At 47.7% G+C, this 23,056-nt stretch overlaps 1 protein-coding gene across 1 annotated transcript in view; it reads right to left on the minus strand.

The window, feature by feature from the left end:
* Window positions 1-23,056, minus strand: part of LOC112240034 (protocadherin Fat 3-like) — a 316,631-nt gene that overhangs the window by 111,755 nt on the left and 181,820 nt on the right. Inside the window, exon 35 of the mRNA XM_042311250.1 lies at window positions 12,448-12,681. Within this exon, the coding sequence (XP_042167184.1) occupies window positions 12,448-12,681 (234 nt within the window). The remainder of the gene's footprint in view (window positions 1-12,447; window positions 12,682-23,056) is intronic.

Genomic DNA, 23,056 nt, shown 5'->3' on the forward strand with positions numbered 1-23,056 from the left:
GTTCTCCTACTAATCTCACTACCCCCCCCCCCAGGTCTCTGTTCTCCTACTAATCTCACTACACCCCCCAGGTCTCTGTTCTCCTACTAATCTCACTACACCCCCCCCAGGTCTCTGTTCTCCTACTAATCTCACTACACCCCCTCCAGGTCTCTGTTCTCCTACTAATCTCACTCACCCCCCCAGGTCTCTGTTCTCCTACTAATCTCACTACACCCCCCCTCCAGGTCTCTGTTCTCCTACTAATCTCACTACCCCCCCCCCCCAGGTCTCTGTTCTCCTACTAATCTCACTACACCCCCCCAGGTCTCTGTTCTCCTACTAATCTCACTACACCCCCTCCAGGTCTCTGTTCTCCTACTAATCTCACTACACCCCCTCCAGGTCTCTGTTCTCCTACTAATCTCACTACACCCCCCCCAGGTCTCTGTTCTCCTACTAATCTCACTACACCCCCCCCCCAGGTCTCTGTTCTCCTACTAATCTCACTACACCCCCCCAGGTCTCTGTTCTCCTACTAATCTCACTACACCCCCTCCAGGTCTCTGTTCTCCTACTAATCTCACTACACCCCCCAGGTCTCTGTTCTCCTACTAATCTCACTACACCCCCCTCCAGGTCTCTGTTCTCCTACTAATCTCACTGCCCCCCCAGGTCTCTGTTCTCCTACTAATCTCACTACAACCCCCCAGGTCTCTGTTCTCCTACTAATCTCACTACACCCCCTCCAGGTCTCTGTTCTCCTACTAATCTCACTACACCCCCCCCAGGTCTCTGTTCTCCTACTAATCTCACTACACCCCCCAGGTCTCTGTTCTCCTACTAATCTCACTAACCCCCCTCCAGGTCTCTGTTCTCCTACTAATCTCACTGCACCCCCCCCAGGTCTCTGTTCTCCTACTAATCTCACTACACCCCCCAGGTCTCTGTTCTCCTACTAATCTCACTGTACCCCCCCTCCAGGTCTCTGTTCTCCTACTAATCTCACTACCCCCCCCAGGTCTCTGTTCTCCTACTAATCTCACTAACCCCCTCCAGGTCTCTGTTCTCCTACTAATCTCACTACACCCCCTCCAGGTCTCTGTTCTCCTACTAATCTCACTGTACCCCCCCCCTCCAGGTCTCTGTTCTCCTACTAATCTCACTGTAACCCCCTCCAGGTCTCTGTTCTCCTACTAATCTCACAACCCCCCCCAGGTCTCTGTTCTCCTACTAATCTCACTACACCCCCCTCCAGGTCTCTGTTCTCCTACTAATCTCACTACACCCCCCCCAGGTCTCTGTTCTCCTACTAATCTCACTACACCCCCCTCCAGGTCTCTGTTCTCCTACTAATCTCACTACACCCCCTCCAGGTCTCTGTTCTCCTACTAATCTCACTACACCCCCCTCCAGGTCTCTGTTCTCCTACTAATCTCACTACACCCCCTCCAGGTCTCTGTTCTCCTACTAATCTCACTACACCCCCTCCAGGTCTCTGTTCTCCTACTAATCTCACTGTAACCCCCTCCAGGTCTCTGTTCTCCTACTAATCTCACTACACCCCCCAGGTCTCTGTTCTCCTACTAATCTCACCCCCCAGGTCTCTGTTCTCCTACTAATCTCACTGTAACCCCCTCCAGGTCTCTGTTCTCCTACTAATCTCACTACACCCCCTCCAGGTCTCTGTTCTCCTACTAATCTCACTGTACACCCCCAGGTCTCTGTTCTCCTACTAATCTCACTACACCCCCCCCAGGTCTCTGTTCTCCTACTAATCTCACTACACCCCCTCCAGGTCTCTGTTCTCCTACTAATCTCACTGTAACCCCCCCAGGTCTCTGTTCTCCTACTAATCTCACTGTAACCCCCTCCAGGTCTCTGTTCTCCTACTAATCTCACTACACCCCCTCCAGGTCTCTGTTCTCCTACTAATCTCACTACACCCCCCCCAGGTCTCTGTTCTCCTACTAATCTCACTACACCCCCCCCAGGTCTCTGTTCTCCTACTAATCTCACTGTAACCCCCTCCAGGTCTCTGTTCTCCTACTAATCTCACTACACCCCCCTCCAGGTCTCTGTTCTCCTACTAATCTCACTAACCCCCCTCCAGGTCTCTGTTCTCCTACTAATCTCACTACACCCCCCCAGGTCTCTGTTCTCCTACTAATCTCACTACACCCCCCAGGTCTCTGTTCTCCTACTAATCTCACTAACCCCCTCCAGGTCTCTGTTCTCCTACTAATCTCACTACACCCCCTCCAGGTCTCTGTTCTCCTACTAATCTCACTACACCCCCCCCAGGTCTCTGTTCTCCTACTAATCTCACTAACCCCCTCCAGGTCTCTGTTCTCCTACTAATCTCACTACACCCCCCCCCAGGTCTCTGTTCTCCTACTAATCTCACTACACCCCCCCAGGTCTCTGTTCTCCTACTAATCTCACTGCACCCCCCTCCAGGTCTCTGTTCTCCTACTAATCTCACTGCACCCCCCTCCAGGTCTCTGTTCTCCTACTAATCTCACTACACCCCCTCCAGGTCTCTGTTCTCCTACTAATCTCACTACACCCCCTCCAGGTCTCTGTTCTCCTACTAATCTCACTACACCCCTCCAGGTCTCTGTTCTCCTACTAATCTCACTACACCCCCCTCCAGGTCTCTGTTCTCCTACTAATCTCACTACACCCCCTCCAGGTCTCTGTTCTCCTACTAATCTCACTGTACCCCCTCCAGGTCTCTGTTCTCCTACTAATCTCACTGTAACCCCCTCCAGGTCTCTGTTCTCCTACTAATCTCACTGTAACCCCCTCCAGGTCTCTGTTCTCCTACTAATCTCACTACACCCCCCTCCAGGTCTCTGTTCTCCTACTAATCTCACTACACCCCCTCCAGGTCTCTGTTCTCCTACTAATCTCACTACCCCCCCTCCAGGTCTCTGTTCTCCTACTAATCTCACTACACCCCCCCCAGGTCTCTGTTCTCCTACTAATCTCACTAACCCCCCCAGGTCTCTGTTCTCCTACTAATCTCACTACACCCCCTCCAGGTCTCTGTTCTCCTACTAATCTCACTGTACACCCCCCCCAGGTCTCTGTTCTCCTACTAATCTCACTACACCCCCCCCCTCCAGGTCTCTGTTCTCCTACTAATCTCACTGTAACCCCCCCAGGTCTCTGTTCTCCTACTAATCTCACTACAACCCCCTCCAGGTCTCTGTTCTCCTACTAATCTCACTGTAACCCCCTCCAGGTCTCTGTTCTCCTACTAATCTCACTACACCCCCCCCCCAGGTCTCTGTTCTCCTACTAATCTCACTAACCCCCCTCCAGGTCTCTGTTCTCCTACTAATCTCACTGTAACCCCCTCCAGGTCTCTGTTCTCCTACTAATCTCACTAACCCCCTCCAGGTCTCTGTTCTCCTACTAATCTCACTGTAACCCCTCCAGGTCTCTGTTCTCCTACTAATCTCACTGTAACCCCCCAGGTCTCTGTTCTCCTACTAATCTCACTGTAACCCCCCCCTCCAGGTCTCTGTTCTCCTACTAATCTCACTACACCCCCTCCAGGTCTCTGTTCTCCTACTAATCTCACTAACCCCCCCCCCAGGTCTCTGTTCTCCTACTAATCTCACTACACCCCCCCCCAGGTCTCTGTTCTCCTACTAATCTCACTACAACCCCCCCAGGTCTCTGTTCTCCTACTAATCTCACTACACCCCCTCCAGGTCTCTGTTCTCCTACTAATCTCACTACACCCCCCCTCCAGGTCTCTGTTCTCCTACTAATCTCACTACACCCCTCCAGGTCTCTGTTCTCCTACTAATCTCACTACACCCCTCCAGGTCTCTGTTCTCCTACTAATCTCACTACACCCCTCCAGGTCTCTGTTCTCCTACTAATCTCACTACCCCCCCAGGTCTCTGTTCTCCTACTAATCTCACTACACCCCCCTCCAGGTCTCTGTTCTCCTACTAATCTCACTACACCCCCTCCAGGTCTCTGTTCTCCTACTAATCTCACTGTAACCCCCCTCCAGGTCTCTGTTCTCCTCTAATCTCACTAACCCCTCCAGGTCTCTGTTCTCCTACTAATCTCACTAACCCCTCCAGGTCTCTGTTCTCCTACTAATCTCACTAACCCCCTCCAGGTCTCTGTTCTCCTACTAATCTCACTACACCCCCCTCCAGGTCTCTGTTCTCCTACTAATCTCACTACACCCCCTCCAGGTCTCTGTTCTCCTACTAATCTCACTGCACCCCCCCCAGGTCTCTGTTCTCCTACTAATCTCACTGTAACCCCCTCCAGGTCTCTGTTCTCCTACTAATCTCACTGTAACCCCCTCCAGGTCTCTGTTCTCCTACTAATCTCACTGTAACCCCCCCCAGGTCTCTGTTCTCCTACTAATCTCACTCACTGTAACCCCCTCCAGGTCTCTGTTCTCCTACTAATCTCACTACACCCCCTCCAGGTCTCTGTTCTCCTACTAATCTCACTGTACACCCCCCTCCAGGTCTCTGTTCTCCTACTAATCTCACTGTAACCCCCCCCAGGTCTCTGTTCTCCTACTAATCTCACTACACCCCCTCCAGGTCTCTGTTCTCCTACTAATCTCACTGTAACCCCTCCAGGTCTCTGTTCTCCTACTAATCTCACTACACCCCCTCCAGGTCTCTGTTCTCCTACTAATCTCACTGTAACCCCCCCAGGTCTCTGTTCTCCTACTAATCTCACTACACCCCCCTCCAGGTCTCTGTTCTCCTACTAATCTCACTGTAACCCCCCCAGGTCTCTGTTCTCCTACTAATCTCACTAACCCCCTCCAGGTCTCTGTTCTCCTACTAATCTCACTGCAACCCCTCCAGGTCTCTGTTCTCCTACTAATCTCACTGTAACCCCTCCAGGTCTCTGTTCTCCTACTAATCTCACTGTAACCCCCTCCAGGTCTCTGTTCTCCTACTAATCTCACTGTAACCCCTCCAGGTCTCTGTTCTCCTACTAATCTCACTACCCCCCCCCCTCCAGGTCTCTGTTCTCCTACTAATCTCACTACAACCCCCTCCAGGTCTCTGTTCTCCTACTAATCTCACTACAACCCCTCCAGGTCTCTGTTCTCCTACTAATCTCACTACACCCCCTCCAGGTCTCTGTTCTCCTACTAATCTCACTACAACCCCTCCAGGTCTCTGTTCTCCTACTAATCTCACTGTAACCCCCCCCAGGTCTCTGTTCTCCTACTAATCTCACTACACCCCCTCCAGGTCTCTGTTCTCCTACTAATCTCACTACACCCCCTCCAGGTCTCTGTTCTCCTACTAATCTCACTACACCCCCTCCAGGTCTCTGTTCTCCTACTAATCTCACTACACCCCCCTCCAGGTCTCTGTTCTCCTACTAATCTCACTACACCCCCCCAGGTCTCTGTTCTCCTACTAATCTCACTACCCCCCTCCAGGTCTCTGTTCTCCTACTAATCTCACTACACCCCCCCAGGTCTCTGTTCTCCTACTAATCTCACTACACCCCCCTCCAGGTCTCTGTTCTCCTACTAATCTCACTAACCCCCCCAGGTCTCTGTTCTCCTACTAATCTCACTACACCCCCTCCAGGTCTCTGTTCTCCTACTAATCTCACTACACCCCCTCCAGGTCTCTGTTCTCCTACTAATCTCACTACCCCCTCCAGGTCTCTGTTCTCCTACTAATCTCACTGTAACCCCCCTCCAGGTCTCTGTTCTCCTACTAATCTCACTACCCCCCCCCTCCAGGTCTCTGTTCTCCTACTAATCTCACTACACACCCCCTCCAGGTCTCTGTTCTCCTACTAATCTCACTACACCCCCCTCCAGGTCTCTGTTCTCCTACTAATCTCCTACACCCCCCTCCAGGTCTCTGTTCTCCTACTAATCTCACTACACCCCCCTCCAGGTCTCTGTTCTCCTACTAATCTCACTGTAACCCCCCTCCAGGTCTCTGTTCTCCTACTAATCTCACTGCACCCCCCCCCCTCCAGGTCTCTGTTCTCCTACTAATCTCACTACACCCCCCTCCAGGTCTCTGTTCTCCTACTAATCTCACTGTAACCCCCCCCCAGGTCTCTGTTCTCCTACTAATCTCTAACCCCCCTCCAGGTCTCTGTTCTCCTACTAATCTCACTGTACACCCCCTCCAGGTCTCTGTTCTCCTACTAATCTCACTACACCCCCTCCAGGTCTCTGTTCTCCTACTAATCTCACTGTACCCCCCCAGGTCTCTGTTCTCCTACTAATCTCACTGTAACCCCCTCCAGGTCTCTGTTCTCCTACTAATCTCACTGTAACCCCCTCCAGGTCTCTGTTCTCCTACTAATCTCACTACCCCCCCTCCAGGTCTCTGTTCTCCTACTAATCTCACTACACCCCCCCCAGGTCTCTGTTCTCCTACTAATCTCACTACACCCCCCCCCTCCAGGTCTCTGTTCTCCTACTAATCTCACTGTACACCCCCCTCCAGGTCTCTGTTCTCCTACTAATCTCACTGTAACCCCCTCCAGGTCTCTGTTCTCCTACTAATCTCACTGTACCCCCCCTCCAGGTCTCTGTTCTCCTACTAATCTCACTGTAACCCCCCCCAGGTCTCTGTTCTCCTACTAATCTCACTACACCCCCCTCCAGGTCTCTGTTCTCCTACTAATCTCACTGTAACCCCCTCCAGGTCTCTGTTCTCCTACTAATCTCACTGTAACACCCCCCTCCAGGTCTCTGTTCTCCTACTAATCTCACTGTAACCCCCTCCAGGTCTCTGTTCTCCTACTAATCTCACTGTAACCCCCTCCAGGTCTCTGTTCTCCTACTAATCTCACTGTAACCCCCCTCCAGGTCTCTGTTCTCCTACTAATCTCACTGTAACCCCCTCCAGGTCTCTGTTCTCCTACTAATCTCACTGTAACCCCCTCCAGGTCTCTGTTCTCCTACTAATCTCACTGCACCCCCTCCAGGTCTCTGTTCTCCTACTAATCTCACTAACCCCCCCAGGTCTCTGTTCTCCTACTAATCTCACTGTACCCCCCCCTCCAGGTCTCTGTTCTCCTACTAATCTCACTGTAACCCCCTCCAGGTCTCTGTTCTCCTACTAATCTCACTGTAACCCCCTCCAGGTCTCTGTTCTCCTACTAATCTCACTACACCCCCCCCCCTCCAGGTCTCTGTTCTCCTACTAATCTCACTACCCCCCCTCCAGGTCTCTGTTCTCCTACTAATCTCACTGTAACCCCCCTCCAGGTCTCTGTTCTCCTACTAATCTCACTACCCCCCTCCAGGTCTCTGTTCTCCTACTAATCTCACTGTAACCCCCCTCCAGGTCTCTGTTCTCCTACTAATCTCACTAACCCCCTCCAGGTCTCTGTTCTCCTACTAATCTCACTACACCCCCCCCAGGTCTCTGTTCTCCTACTAATCTCACTACACCCCCCCAGGTCTCTGTTCTCCTACTAATCTCACTACCCCCCTCCAGGTCTCTGTTCTCCTACTAATCTCACTACCCCCCCCCCAGGTCTCTGTTCTCCTACTAATCTCACTACCCCCTCCAGGTCTCTGTTCTCCTACTAATCTCACTACCCCCCCTCCAGGTCTCTGTTCTCCTACTAATCTCACTACAACCCCCTCCAGGTCTCTGTTCTCCTACTAATCTCACACACCCCCCCCCCAGGTCTCTGTTCTCCTACTAATCTCACTGTAACCCCCTCCAGGTCTCTGTTCTCCTACTAATCTCACTGTAACCCCCTCCAGGTCTCTGTTCTCCTACTAATCTCACTACACCCCCCCAGGTCTCTGTTCTCCTACTAATCTCACTGTAACCCCCTCCAGGTCTCTGTTCTCCTACTAATCTCACTACCCCCCCAGGTCTCTGTTCTCCTACTAATCTCACTGTAACCCCCTCCAGGTCTCTGTTCTCCTACTAATCTCACTACCCCCCCCAGGTCTCTGTTCTCCTACTAATCTCCTGTACCCCCCCCAGGTCTCTGTTCTCCTACTAATCTCACTACCCCCCTCCAGGTCTCTGTTCTCCTACTAATCTCCTAACCCCCCCCAGGTCTCTGTTCTCCTACTAATCTCACTACACCCCCCTCCAGGTCTCTGTTCTCCTACTAATCTCACTGTAACCCCCTCCAGGTCTCTGTTCTCCTACTAATCTCACTGTAACCCCCCAGGTCTCTGTTCTCCTACTAATCTCACTGTAACCCCCTCCAGGTCTCTGTTCTCCTACTAATCTCACTACACCCCCCAGGTCTCTGTTCTCCTACTAATCTCACTACCCCCCCTCCAGGTCTCTGTTCTCCTACTAATCTCACTAACCCCCCCAGGTCTCTGTTCTCCTACTAATCTCACTACACCCCCCCAGGTCTCTGTTCTCCTACTAATCTCACTAACCCCCCAGGTCTCTGTTCTCCTACTAATCTCACTACACCCCCCCAGGTCTCTGTTCTCCTACTAATCTCACTGTACACCCCCTCCAGGTCTCTGTTCTCCTACTAATCTCACTACACCCCCCCAGGTCTCTGTTCTCCTACTAATCTCACTAACCCCCAGGTCTCTGTTCTCCTACTAATCTCACTAACACCCCCCCCCAGGTCTCTGTTCTCCTACTAATCTCACTACACCCCCCCCAGGTCTCTGTTCTCCTACTAATCTCACTACACCCCCCCCAGGTCTCTGTTCTCCTACTAATCTCACTACACCCCCCCCCCCCAGGTCTCTGTTCTCCTACTAATCTCACTACACCCCCCCCTCCAGGTCTCTGTTCTCCTACTAATCTCACTACACCCCCCCCAGGTCTCTCTGTTCTCCTACTAATCTCACAACACCCCCCTCCAGGTCTCTGTTCTCCTACTAATCTCACTGTAACCCCCCCAGGTCTCTGTTCTCCTACTAATCTCACTACACCCCCCCCCCCCCAGGTCTCTGTTCTCCTACTAATCTCACTACACCCCCCTCCAGGTCTCTGTTCTCCTACTAATCTCACTACACCCCCCCCAGGTCTCTGTTCTCCTACTAATCTCACTACACCCCCCAGGTCTCTGTTCTCCTACTAATCTCACTACACCCCTCCAGGTCTCTGTTCTCCTACTAATCTCACTACACCCCCTCCAGGTCTCTGTTCTCCTACTAATCTCACTACCCCCAGGTCTCTGTTCTCCTACCCTAACCCCCCAGGTCTCTGTTCTCTACTAATCTCACTACACCCCCCCCAGGTCTCTGTTCTCCTACTAATCTCACTACACCCCCCCCAGGTCTCTGTTCTCCTACTAATCTCACAACACCCCCTCCAGGTCTCTGTTCTCCTACTAATCTCACTACACCCCCCAGGTCTCTGTTCTCCTACTAATCTCACTACACCCCCTCCAGGTCTCTGTTCTCCTACTAATCTCACTACACCCCCTCCAGGTCTCTGTTCTCCTACTAATCTCACTACACCCCCCCCAGGTCTCTGTTCTCCTACTAATCTCACTACACCCCCCCAGGTCTCTGTTCTCCTACTAATCTCACTACACCCCCCAGGTCTCTGTTCTCCTACTAATCTCACTACCCCCCCCAGGTCTCTGTTCTCCTACTAATCTCACTACACCCCCCCAGGTCTCTGTTCTCCTACTAATCTCACTACACCCTCCCACCCAGGTCTCTGTTCTCCTACTAATCTCAATTCACCCCCCCCAGGTCTCTGTTCTCCTACTAATCTCACTACACCCCCTCCAGGTCTCTGTTCTCCTACTAATCTCACTACACCCCCCCAGGTCTCTGTTCTCCTACTAATCACTACACCCCCCAGGTCTCTGTTCTCCGACTAATTTCACTACACCCCCCCCAGGTCTCTGTTCTCCTACTAATCTCACTACACCCCCCCCCAGGTCTCTGTTCTCCTACTAATCTCACTACACCCCCCCCAGGTCTCTGTTCTCCTACTAATCTCACTACACCCCCCTCCCAGGTCTCTGTTCTCCTACTAATCTCACTACACCCCCCCCCAGGTCTCTGTTCTCCTACTAATCTCACTACACCCCCCCAGGTCTCTGTTCTCCTACTAATCTCACTACACACCCCCCCAGGTCTCTGTTCTCCTACTAATCTCACAACACCCCCTCCAGGTCTCTGTTCTCCTACTAATCTCACTACACCCCCCCCAGGTCTCTGTTCTCCTACTAATCTCACAACACCCCCCCTCCAGGTCTCTGTTCTCCTACTAATCTCACTACACCCCCCAGGTCTCTGTTCTCCTACTAATCTCACTACACCCCCCCAGGTCTCTGTTCTCCTACTAATCTCACTACACCCCCCCCAGGTCTCTGTTCTCCTACTAATCTCACTACCCCCCTCCAGGTCTCTGTTCTCCTACTAATCTCACTACACCCCCCCAGGTCTCTGTTCTCCTGACTAATCTCACTACACCCCCCCCCCAGGTCTCTGTTCTCCTACTAATCTCACTACACCCCCCCCAGGTCTCTGTTCTCCTACTAATCTCACAACACCCCCCCAGGTCTCTGTTCTCCTACTAATCTCACTAACCCCCCCAGGTCTCTGTTCTCCTACTAATCTCACTACACACCCCCTCCAGGTCTCTGTTCTCCTACTAATCTCACTACACCCCCTCCAGGTCTCTGTTCTCCTACTAATCTCACTACACACCCCCCCCCAGGTCTCTGTTCTCCTACTAATCTCACTACACCCCCCCAGGTCTCTGTTCTCCTACTAATCTCACTACACCCCCCAGGTCTCTGTTCTCCTACTAATCTCTCTGTAACCCTCCTCCAGGTCTCTGTTCTCCTACTAATCTCCCTGTAACCCCCTCCAGGTCTATCTTCTCCTACTAATCTCACTGTACCCCCCTCCATGTCTCTGTTCTCCTACTAATCTCACTGTACCCCCCCCTCCAGGTCTCTGTTCTCCTACTAATCTCACTATAACCCCCTCCATGTCTCTGTTCTCCTACTAATCTCACTATAACCCCCCTCCAGGTCTCTGTTCTCCTACTAATCTCCCTGTAACCACCTCCAGGTCTATCTTCTCCTACTAATCTCACTGTACCCCCCTCCAGGTCCCTGTTCTCCTACTAATCTCACTGTACCCCCTCCAGGTCTCTGTTCTCCTACTAATCTCACTGTAACCTCCTCCAGGTCTCTGTTCTCCTACTAATCTCACCGTAACCCCCCCTCCAGGTCTCTGTTCTCCTACTAATCTCACTGTAACCCCTCCAGGTCTCCATTCTCCTACTAATCTCTCTGTAACCCCCATCCAGGTCTCTGTTCTCCTACTATTCTCACCGTAACCCCCTCCATGTCTCTGTTCTCCAACTAATCTCACCGTAACCCCCTCCAGGTCTCTGTTCTCCTACTAATCTCTCTGTAACCCCCATCCAGGTCTCTGTTCTCCTACTAATCTCACTACACACCCCCCAGGTCTCTGTTCTCCTACTAATCTCTCTGTAACCCCCTCCATGTCTCTGTTCTCCTACTAATCTCACTGTAACCCCCTCCAGGTCTCTGTTCTCCTACTAATCTCACTGTAACCTCCTCCAGGTCTCTGTTCTCCTACTAATCTCTCTGTAACCCCCATCCAGGTCTCTGTTCTCCTACTAATCTCACTACACCCCCCCAGGTCTCTGTTCTCCTACTAATCTCACCGTAACCCCCTCCAGGTCTCTGTTCTCCTACTAATCTCTCTGTAACCCCTCCAGGTCTCTGTTCTCCTACTAATCTCACTGTAACCCCCTCCAGGTCTCTGTTCTCCTACTAATCTCACCGTAACCCCCATCCAGGTCTCTGTTCTCCTACTAATCTCACTGTAACCTCCTCCAGGTCTCTGTTCTCCTACTAATCTCCCTGTAACCTCCTCCAGGTCTCTGTTCTCCTACTAATCTCACTGTAACCCCCTCCAGGTCTCTGTTCTCCTACTAATCTCACTGTAACCCCCTCCAGGTCTCTGTTCTCCTACTAATCTCACCGTAACCTCCTCCAGGTCTCTGTTCTCCTACTAATCTCACCGTAACCCCCATCCAGGCCCCAAACATAACACTTTGTATTCATCAGAAAACACATTTTTGCAGTATTACTTTGGTGCTGTGTTGCAAACAGATTGCATGTTTTCTGTACAGACTTCCTTCTTTTCACTCTGTCATTTAGGTTAATATTACGGAGTAACTACAATGTTGTTGATCCATCCTCAGTGTTCTCCTGTCAAAGTCATTCCTATTTTACTGTTTTAAAGTGACCATTGGACTCATGGTGAAATCCCTGAGCAGTTTCCTTCCTCTCTGGCAGCTGAGTTAGGAAGGACGCCTGTGTCTTTGTCGTGACTGGGTGTATTGATACACCATCCAAAGTGTAAATCTTCTTGTTTTACTACCCCCCTTGTGAGGACTTCTGGTACCCATGGGTAGTTCAAAACACACAGACAGACACACACACACACACACACACACACACAGTCACACACACACCTACCTGTAATACTGGAGTGCCGATCATGGAGTTCTCGGGCAGTGTGGTGGAGTATGAGACGTTCTGGAAAAGCGGAGGGTTGTCATTAACGTCCAACACGGCGATGTCCACATCGACCTCCGACCTTGCACCAGTCTGCGTGTCCGTAGCCTTCACCGTTAATCGGTAGTATGGTGTGGTCTCGTAGTCTAACGGGTAGCTGACACGGATCGCACCGGTATCAAAGCCCATGTCAAACTGGAATCAGATTAATAATCATGTTTATTTCACAGGTAAGAATACATTCTGTTTTACAGAACCCAGCTGACCAAGAAGGAGCAATGACTCATGCCATTTTGCAGACACTTTTAACCCAAAGCGACTTACAGAAGGGTGTACCCCTTCACCTGTCCGTCTTAGCCCCTTTACCTGTCCGTCTTAGCCCCTTCACCTGTCCGTCTTGGCCCCTTCACCTGTCCGTCTTAGCCCCTTATCCTGTCCGTCTTAGCCCCTTCACCTGTCCGTCTTGGCCCCTTCACCTGTCTGTCTTAGCCCCTTCATCGGTCTGTCTTAGCCCCTTCATCGGTCCGTCTTGGCCCCTTCACCTGTCCGTCTTGGTCCCTTCACCTGTCCGTCTTAGCCCCTTCATCGGTCTGTCTTAGCCCCTTCATCGGTCCGTCTTGGCCCCTTCACCTGTCCGTCTTAGCCCCTTCACCTGTCCGTCTTAGCCCCTTCACCTGTCCGTCTTAGCCCCTCACCTGTCCGTCTTAGCCCCTTCACCTGTCCGTCTTAGCCCCCTCACCTGTCCGTCTTAGCCCCTTCACCTGTCCGTCTTAGCCCCTTCACCTGTCTGTCTTATCAAGTGTGTAATTTCATGGCTTTGGGTATACTCACGTATAAATGGTTTGGGTTCTGTTGTCAATATTCAAGTAAGCATTGTATTGGTATTGGTATGGTATGGTATGGTATGGTATGGTATGGTATGGTATGGTATTGTATGGTATGGTATGGTATGGTATTGTATGGTATTGTATGGTATGGTATTGTATGGTATTGTATGGTATGGTATTGTATGGTTTGGTATGGTATTGTATGGTATGGTATGGTATGGTATGGTATGGTATTGTATTGTATGGTATGGTATGGTATGGTATTGTATGGTATGGTATGGTATTGTATGGTATTGTATGGTATGGTATGGTATGGTATTGTATTGTATGGTATTGTATGGTATTGTATGGTATTGTATGGTATGGTATGGTATGGTATGGTATGGTATGGTATTGTATGGTATTGTATGGTATGGTATGGTATGGTATTGTATGGTATGGTATGGTATGGTATGGTATTGTATGGTATGGTATGGTATGGTATGGTATGGTTTTGTATGGTATGGTATGGTATGGTATGGTATGGTATTGTATGGTATGGTATGGTATGGTATGGTATGGTATTGTATGGTATTGTTGGTATGGTATGGTATGGTATTGTATGGTATGGTATGGTATGGTATGGTATGGTATGGTATGGTATTGTATGGTATGGTATGGTATTGTATGGTATTGTATGGTATGGTATGGTATGGTATGGTATTGTATGGTATGGTATTGTATGGTATGGTATGGTATGGTATGGTATTGTATGGTATTGTATGGTATGGTATGGTATGGTATGGTATTGTATGGTATTGTATGGTATGGTATGGTATTGTATGGTTTGGTATGGTATGGTATGGTATTGTATGGTATTGTATGGTATGGTATTGTATGGTATTGTATGGTATGGTATTGTATGGTTTGGTATGGTATTGTATGGTATTGTATGGTTTGATATGGTATTGTATGGTATTGTATGGTTTGATATGGTATTGTATGGTATTGTATGGTATTGTATTGTATGGTATTGTATGGTATTGTATGGTATTGTATTGTATGGTATTGTATTGTATTGTATGGTATTGTATGGTATTGTAGTGTATGGTATTGTATGGTATTGTATGGTATTGTATGGTATTGTATTGTATGGTATTGCATTGTATTGTATTGTATGGTATTGTATGGTATTGTATTGTATGGTATTGTATTGTATGGTATTGTATGGTATTGTATTGTATGGTATTGTATGGTATTGTATTGTATGGTATTGTATGGTATTGTATTGTATGGTATTGTATGGTATTGTATGGTATTGTATTTTAATGGTATTGTATTTTAATGGTATTGTATTTTAATGGTATTGTATGGTATGGTATTGTATTGTATGGTATTGTATGGTATGGTATTGTATTGTATGGTATGGTATCGTATTGTATGGTATGGTATGGTATGGTATTGTATGGTATGGTATTGTATGGTATTGTATGGTATGGTATTGTATGGTATTGTATGGTTTTGTATTGTATGGTATTGTATGGTATGGTATTGTATGGTATGGTATGGTATGGTATGGTATGGTATGGTATTGTATGGTATTGTATGGTATTGTATGGTATTGTATGGTATGGTATTGTATGGTATGGTATGGTATCGTATGGTATTGTATTGTATGGTATTGTATGGTATGGTATTGTATGGAATTGTATTGTATGGTATTGTATGTATGGTATTGTATGGTATGGTATTGTATGGTATGGTATTGTATGGTATTGTATGGTATTGTATGGTATGGTATTGTATGGTATGGTATGGTATGGTATTGTATGGTATTGTATGGTATGGTATGGTATTGTATTGTATGGTATTGTATGGTATGGTATTGTATGGTATGGTATTGTATGGTATTGTATGGTATGGTATGGTATTGTATGGTATGGTATGGTATGGTATGGTATTGTATGGTATTGTATTGTATGGTATTGTATGGTATTGTTTGGTATTGAATCCGGTCACAACTTGCAGACTTGTTTACGTGCTGCTGTCCGTTTTAATCACTGTTTATATTTGTAGTTTTTCCCTCACTCAACTTTTTTTCATTCAACTTTTTCACTCCGGACGCTTTATCTGGACGTGGTTCTACAGGACCTCCACCAGCCAAAGATAAGTAGTAACATTAACATGATGCTTTATCTCGACGTGGTTCATCAGGACCTCCACCAGCCAAAGATAAGTAGTAACATTAACATGATGCTTTATCTGGACGTGGTTCTACAGGACCTCCACCAGCCAACCAGTAGTAACATTAACATGATGCTTTATCTGGACGTGGTTCTACAGGACCTCCACCAGCCAACCAGTAGTAACATTAACATGATGCTTTATCTGGACGTGGTTCGTCAGGACCTCCAACAGCCAACCAGTAGTAACATTAACATGATGCTTTATCTGGACGTGGTTCGTCAGGACCTCCAACAGCCGAAGCCAAGTAGTAACATTAACATGATGCTTTATCTGGACGTGGTTCTACAGGACCTCCACCAGCCAACCAGTAGTAACATTAACATGATGCTTTATCTGGACGTGGTTCTACAGGACCTCCACCAGCCAACCAGTAGTAACATTAACATGATGCTTTATCTGGACGTGGTTCTACAGGACCTCCACCAGCCAACCAGTAGTAACATTAACATGATGCTTTATCTGGACGTGGTTCTTCAGGACCTCCAACAGCCAACCAGTAGTAACATTAACATGATGCTTTATCTGGACGTGGTTCATCAGGACCTCCACCAGCCAACCAGTAGTAACATTAACATGATGCTTTATCTGGACGTGGTTCATCAGGACCTCCACCAGCCAACCAGTAGTAACATTAACATGATGCTTTATCTGGACGTGGTTCATCAGGACCTCCAACAGCCAACCAGTAGTAACATTAACATGATGCTTTATCTGGACGTGGTTCGTCAGGACCTCCAACAGCCGAAGCTAAGTAGTAACATTAACATGATGCTTTATCTGGACGTGGTTCTACAGGACCTCCACCAGCCAACCAGTAGTAACATTAACATGATGCTTTATCTGGACGTGGTTCTACAGGACCTCCAACAGCCAACCAGTAGTAACATTAACATGATGCTTTATCTGGACGTGGTTCTACAGGACCTCCACCAGCCAACCAGTAGTAACATTAACATGATGCTTTATCTGGACGTGGTTCATCAGGACCTCCACCAGCCAACCAGTAGTAACATTAACATGATGCGTTATCTGGACGTGGTTCTACAGGACCTCCACCAGCCAACCAGTAGTAACATTAACATGATGCTTTATCTGGACGTGGTTCTACAGGACCTCCACCAGCCAACCAGTAGTAACATTAACATGATGCGTTATCTGGACGTGGTTCTACAGGACCTCCACCAGCCAACCAGTAGTAACATTAACATGACGCTTTATCTAGGACGTGGTTCGTCAGGACCTCCACCAGCCAACCAGTAGTAACATTAACATGATGCTTTATCTGGACGTGGTTCGTCAGGACCTCCACCAGCCAACCAGTAGTAACATTAACATGATGCTTTATCTGGACGTGGTTCATCAGGACCTCCAACAGCCGAAGATAAGTAGTAACATTAACATGACGCTTTATCTGGACGTGGTTCATCAGGACCTCCACCAGCCAACCAGTAGTAACATTAACATGATGCTTTATCTGGACGTGGTTCATCAGGACCTCCACCAGCCAACCAGTAGTAACATTAACATGATGCGTTATCTGGACGTGGTTCTACAGGACCTCCACCAGCCAACCAGTAGTAACATTAACATGATGCTTTATCTGGACGTGGTTCTACAGGACCTCCACCAGCCAACCAGTAGTAACATTAACATGATGCTTTATCTGGACGTGGTTCTACAGGACCTCCACCAGCCAACCAGTAGTAACATTAACATGATGCTTTATCTGGACGTGGTTCTACAGGACCTCCACCAGCCAACCAGTAGTAACATTAACATGATCGTTATCTGGACGTGGTTCTACAGGACCTCCACCAGCCAACCAGTAGTAACATTAACATGACGCTTTATCTGGACGTGGTTCTCCAGGACCTCCACCAGCCAACCAGTAGTAACATTAACATGATGCTTTATCTGGATGTGGTTCGTCAGGACCTCCACCAGCCAACCAGTAGTAACATTAACATGATGCTTTATCTGGATGTGGTTCGTCAGGATCTCCAACAGCCGAAGATAAGTAGTAACATTAACATGATGCTTTATCTGGACATGGTTCGTCAGGACCTCCACCAGCCAACCAGTAGTAACATTAACATGATGCTTTATCTGGACGTGGTTCTACAGGACCTCCACCAGCCAACCAGTAGTAACATTAACATGATGCTTTATCTGGACGTGGTTCATCAGGACCTCCACCAGCCAACCAGTAGTAACATTAACATGATGCTTTATCTGGACATGGTTCTACAGGACCTCCACCAGCCAACCAGTAGTAACATTAACATGATGCTTTATCTGGACATGGTTCTACAGGACCTCCACCAGCCAACCAGTAGTAACATTAACATGATGCTTTATCTGGACGAGGTTCGTCAGGACCTCCAACAGCCGAAGCTAAGTAGCAACATTAACATGATGCTTTATCTGGACGTGGTTCTTCAGGACCTCCACCAGCCAACCAGTAGTAACATTAACATGATGCCTTATCTGGACGTGGTTCTACAGGACCTCCACCAGCCAACCAGTAGTAACATTAACATGATGCTTTATCTAGACGTGGTTCTACAGGACCTCCACCGGCCAACCAGTAGTAACATTAACATGATGCTTTATCTGGACGTGGTTCATCAGGACCTCCACCAGCCGACCAGTAGTAACATTAACATGATGCTTTATCTGGACGTGGTTCTACAGGACCTCCACCAGCCAACCAGTAGTAACATTAACATGATGCTTTATCTGGACGTGGTTCTCCAGGACCTCCACCAGCCAACCAGTAGTAACATTAACATGATGCTTTATCTGGACGTGGTTCGTCAGGACCTCCACCAGCCAACCAGTAGTACCATTAACATGATGCTTTATCTGGACACGTAGGCACCAACAATGTTAGGATGAAACAGTCAGAGGTCACCAAGCGCAACATAGCTTCTGCGTGTAAATCAGATAGAAAGATGTGTCGGCATCGGGTAATTGTCTCTGACCCCCTCCCAGTTAGGGGGAGTGATGAGATCTACAGCAGAGTCTCTGACCCCCTCCCAGTTAGGGGAGTGATGAGCTCTACAGCAGAGTCTCACAACTCAATTGCTGGTTGAAAACTGTTTTCTGACCTTCCCAAAAGATAGAATTTGTAGATAATTGGCCCTCTTTCTGGAACTCACCCATAAACAGGACTGAGCTTGGCCTGCTGAGGACTGACGGACTCCATCCTAGCTGGAGGGGTGCTCTCAACTTATCTACGAACATAGACAGGGCTCTAACTCCTCTAGCTCCACAATGAGATTAGGGTGCAGGCCAGGCAGCAGGCTGTTAGCCAGCCTGCCAGCATAGTGGAGTCTGCCACGAGCACAGTCAGTGTAGTCAGCTCAGCTATCCCCATTGAGACCATGTCTGTGCCTCGATCTAGGTTGGGCAAAACTAAACATGGTGGTGTTCGCCTTAGCAATCTCACTAGAATAAAGACCTCCTCCATTCCTGCCATTATTGAAAATGTTTCTGATACCTCACATCTCAAAATAGGGCTACTTAATGTTAGATCCCTCACTTCAAAGGCAGTTATAGTCAATGAACTAACTACTGATCATAATCTTGATGTGATTGGCCTGACTGAAACATGGCTTATTAAGCCTGATGAATTTACTGTGTTAAATGAGGCCTCACCTCCTGGTTACACTAGTGACCATATCCCCCCGCGCATCCCGCAAAGGCAGAGGTGTTGCTAACATTTACGATAGCAAATTTCAATTTTCAAAACAACACAGACGTTTTCGTCTTTTGAGCTTCTAGTCATGAACTTTATGCAGCCTACTCAATCACTTTTTATAGCTACTGTTTACAGGCCTCCTGGGCCATATTCAGCGTTTCTCACTGAGTTCCCTGAAGTCCTGTCGGACCTTGTTGTCATAGCAGACAATATTCTCATTTTTGGTGACTTTAATATTCACATGGAAAAGTCCACAGACCCACTCCAAAAGGCTTTCGGAGCCATCATCGACTCAGTGGGTTTTGTCCAACATGTCTCCGGACCTACTCACTGCCACAGTCACACTCTGGACCTAGTTTTGTCCCATGGAATAAATGTTGTGGATCTTAATGTTTTTCCTCATAATCCTGGACTGTTGGACCACTATTTTATTACGTTTGCAATTGCAACAAATAATCTGCTCAGACCCCAACCAAGGATCATCAAAAGTTGTGCTATAAATTCTCAGACAACCCAAAGATTCCTTGATGCCCTTCCAGACTCCCTCTGCCTACCCAAGGATGTCAGAGGACAAAAATCAGTTAACCACCTAACTGATAATACCCTAGATGCAGTCGCACCCCTAAAAACTAAAAACATTTATCATAAGAAACTAGCTCCCTGGTATACAGAAAATACCTGAGCTCTGAAGCAAGCTTCCAGAAAATTGGAACGGAAATGGCGCCACACCAAACTGGAAGTCTTCCGACTAGCTTGGAAAGACAGTACCGTGCAGTACAGTAGAGCCCTCACTGCTGCTCGATCATCCTATTTTTCCAACTTAATTGAGGAAAATAAGAACAATCCCAAATTTATTTTTGATACTGTCGCAAAGCTAACTAAAAAGCAGCATTCCCCAAGAGAGGATGGCTTTCACTTCAGCAATATTAAATTCATGAACTTCTTTGAGGAAAAGATCATGATCATTAGAAAGCAAATTACCGACTCCTCTTTAAATCTGTGTATTCCTCCAAAGCTCAGTTGTCCTGAGTCTGCACAACTCTGCCAGGACCTGGGATCAAGGGAGACACTCAAGTGTTTTAGTACTATATGTCTTGACACAATGATGAAAATAATCATGGCCTCTCAACCGTCAAGCTGCATACTGGACCCTATTCCAACTAAACTACTGAAAGAGCTGCTTCCTGTGCTTGGCCCTCCTATGTTGAACATAATAAATGGCTCTCTATCCACCGGATGTGTACCAAACTCACTAAAAGTGGCAGTAATAAAGCCTCTCTTGAAAAAGCCAAACCTTGACCAGAAAATCAAAAAAACTATTGGCCCATATTGAATCTTCCATTCCTCTCAAAACATTTAGAATAAGCTGTTGCGCAGCAACTCACTGCCTTCCAGAAGACAAACAATGTATAAGAAATGTTTCAGTCTGGTTTTAGACCCCATCATAGCACTGAGACGGCACTTGTGAAGGTGGTAAATGACATTTTAATGGCATCGGACCGAGGCTCTGCATCTGTCCTCGTGCTCCTAGACCTTAGTGCTGCTTTTGATACCATCGATCACTTTTGGAGAGATTGGAAACCCAAATTGGTCTACACGGACAAGTTCTGGCCTGGTTTAGATCTTATCTGTCGGAAAGATATCAGTTTGTCTCTGTGGATAGTTTGTCCTCTGACAAATAAACTGTAAATTTTGATGTTCCACAAGGTTCCATTTTAGGACCACTATTGTTTTCACTATATATTTTACCTCTTGGTGATGTCATTCGAAAACATAATGTTAACTTTCACTGCTATGCGGATGACACACAGCTGTACATTTCAATGAAACATGGTGAAGCCCCAAAATTGTTCTCGTTGGAAGCCTGTGTTTCAGACATAAGGAAGTGGATGGCTGCAAACCTTCTACTTTTAAACTCGGATAAAACAGAGATGCTTGTTCTAGGTCCCAAGAAACAAAGAGATCTTCTGTTGAAACTGACAATTAATCTTGATGGTTGTACAGTCGTCTCAAATAAAACTGTGAAGGACCTCGGCGTTACTCTGGACCCTGATCTCTCTTTTGAAGAACATATCAAGACCATTTCAAAGACAGCTTTTTCACCATTTATGTAACATTGCAAAAATCAGAAACTTTCTGTCCAAAAATGATGCAGAAAAATTAATCCATGCTTTTGTTACTTCTTGGTTAGACTACTGCAATGCTCTACTTTCCGGCTACCCGGATAAAGCACGAAATAAACTTCAGTTGGTGCTAAATACGGCTGCTAGAATCCTGACTAGATCCAAAAAATGTGATCATATTATTCCAGTGCTAGCCTCTCTACACTGGCATCCTGTTAAGGCAAGGGCTGATTTTCAAGGTTTTACTGCTAACCTACAAAGCATTACATGGACTTGCTCCTACCTATCTCTCTGATTTGGTCCTGCCGTACATACCTACACGTACACTACGGTCATAATATGCAGGCCTCCTAATTGTTCCTAGAATTTCTAAGCAAACAGCTGGAGGCAGGGCTTTCTCCTATAGAGCTCAAATTTTATGGAATGGTCTGCCTACCCATGTGAGAGACGCAGACTCGGTCTCAACCTTGAAGTCTTTACTGAAGACTCATCTCTTCAGTGGGTCATATGATTGAGTGTAGTCTGGCCCAGGAGTGGGAAGGTGAACGGAAAGGCTCTGGAGCAACGAACCGCCCTTGCTGTCTCTGCCTGGCCGGTTCCCCTCTCTCCACTGGGATTCTCTGCCTCTAACCCTATTCCAGGGGCTGAGTCGCTGGCTTACTAGGGCTCTTTCATACCGTCCCTAGGAGGAGTGAGTCACTTGAGTGGGGTGAGTCACTGACATGATCTTCCTGTCTGGGTTGGCACCCCCCCCCCTTGGGTTGTGCAGTTGCGGAGATCTTTGTGGGCTATACTCGGCCTTGTCTCAGGATGGTAAGTTGGTGGTTGAAGATATCCCTCTAGTGGTGTGGAGGGCTGTGCTTTGGCAAAGTGGGTGGGGTTATATCCTATCTGTTTGGCCCTGTCCGGGGGTATCGTTGGATGGGGCCACAGTGTCTCCCAACCCCTCCAGTCTCAGTCTCCAGTATTTATGCTGCAGTAGTTTATGTGTCAGGGGGCTAGGGTCAGTCTGTTATATCTGGAGTATTTCTCCTGTCTTATCCGGTGTCCTGTGTGAATTTAAATATGCTCTCTCTAATTCTCTCGTGCTACCTGTCCCAGACCTGCTGTTTTCAACTCTCTAGAGACAGCAGGAGCGGTAGAGAACCTCTTAATGATCGACTATGAAAGGCCAACTGACATTTACTCCTGAGGTGCTGACTTGTTGCACCCTCGACAACTACTGTGATTATTATTTGACCCTGTTGGTCATCTATGAACATTTGAACATCTTGGCCATGTTTTGTTATAATCTCCACCCGGCACAGCCAGAAGAGGACTGACCACCCCACATAGCCTGGTTCCTCCCTAGGTTCTGGCCTTTCTAGGGAGTTTTTCCCAGCCACCGTGCTTCTACACCTGCATTGCTTGCTGTTTGGGGTTTTAGGCTGGGTTTCTGTACAGCACTTTGAGATATCAGTTGATGTAAAAAGGGCTTTATAAATACATTTGATTTGATTTGTTGGGGTTACGAGTTAGGTTTTGGAGCTAGAGTTTAGGGTTAGGAGTTAGGTTTAGGAGTTAGGTTTAGGAGTTAGAGTTTAGGTTTAGGAGTTAGAGTTTAGGTTTAGGAGTTAGGTAAAAAATGATATTCAGTGTGAATCAATTGTTAAACTGGTCCTCACAAGTATAGTGCTATATAACTGTGTGTT

This window comes from Oncorhynchus tshawytscha, linkage group LG33 (assembly GCF_018296145.1).
Source record: "Oncorhynchus tshawytscha isolate Ot180627B linkage group LG33, Otsh_v2.0, whole genome shotgun sequence".
NCBI classification, from domain to species: Eukaryota; Metazoa; Chordata; class Actinopteri; order Salmoniformes; family Salmonidae; genus Oncorhynchus; species Oncorhynchus tshawytscha.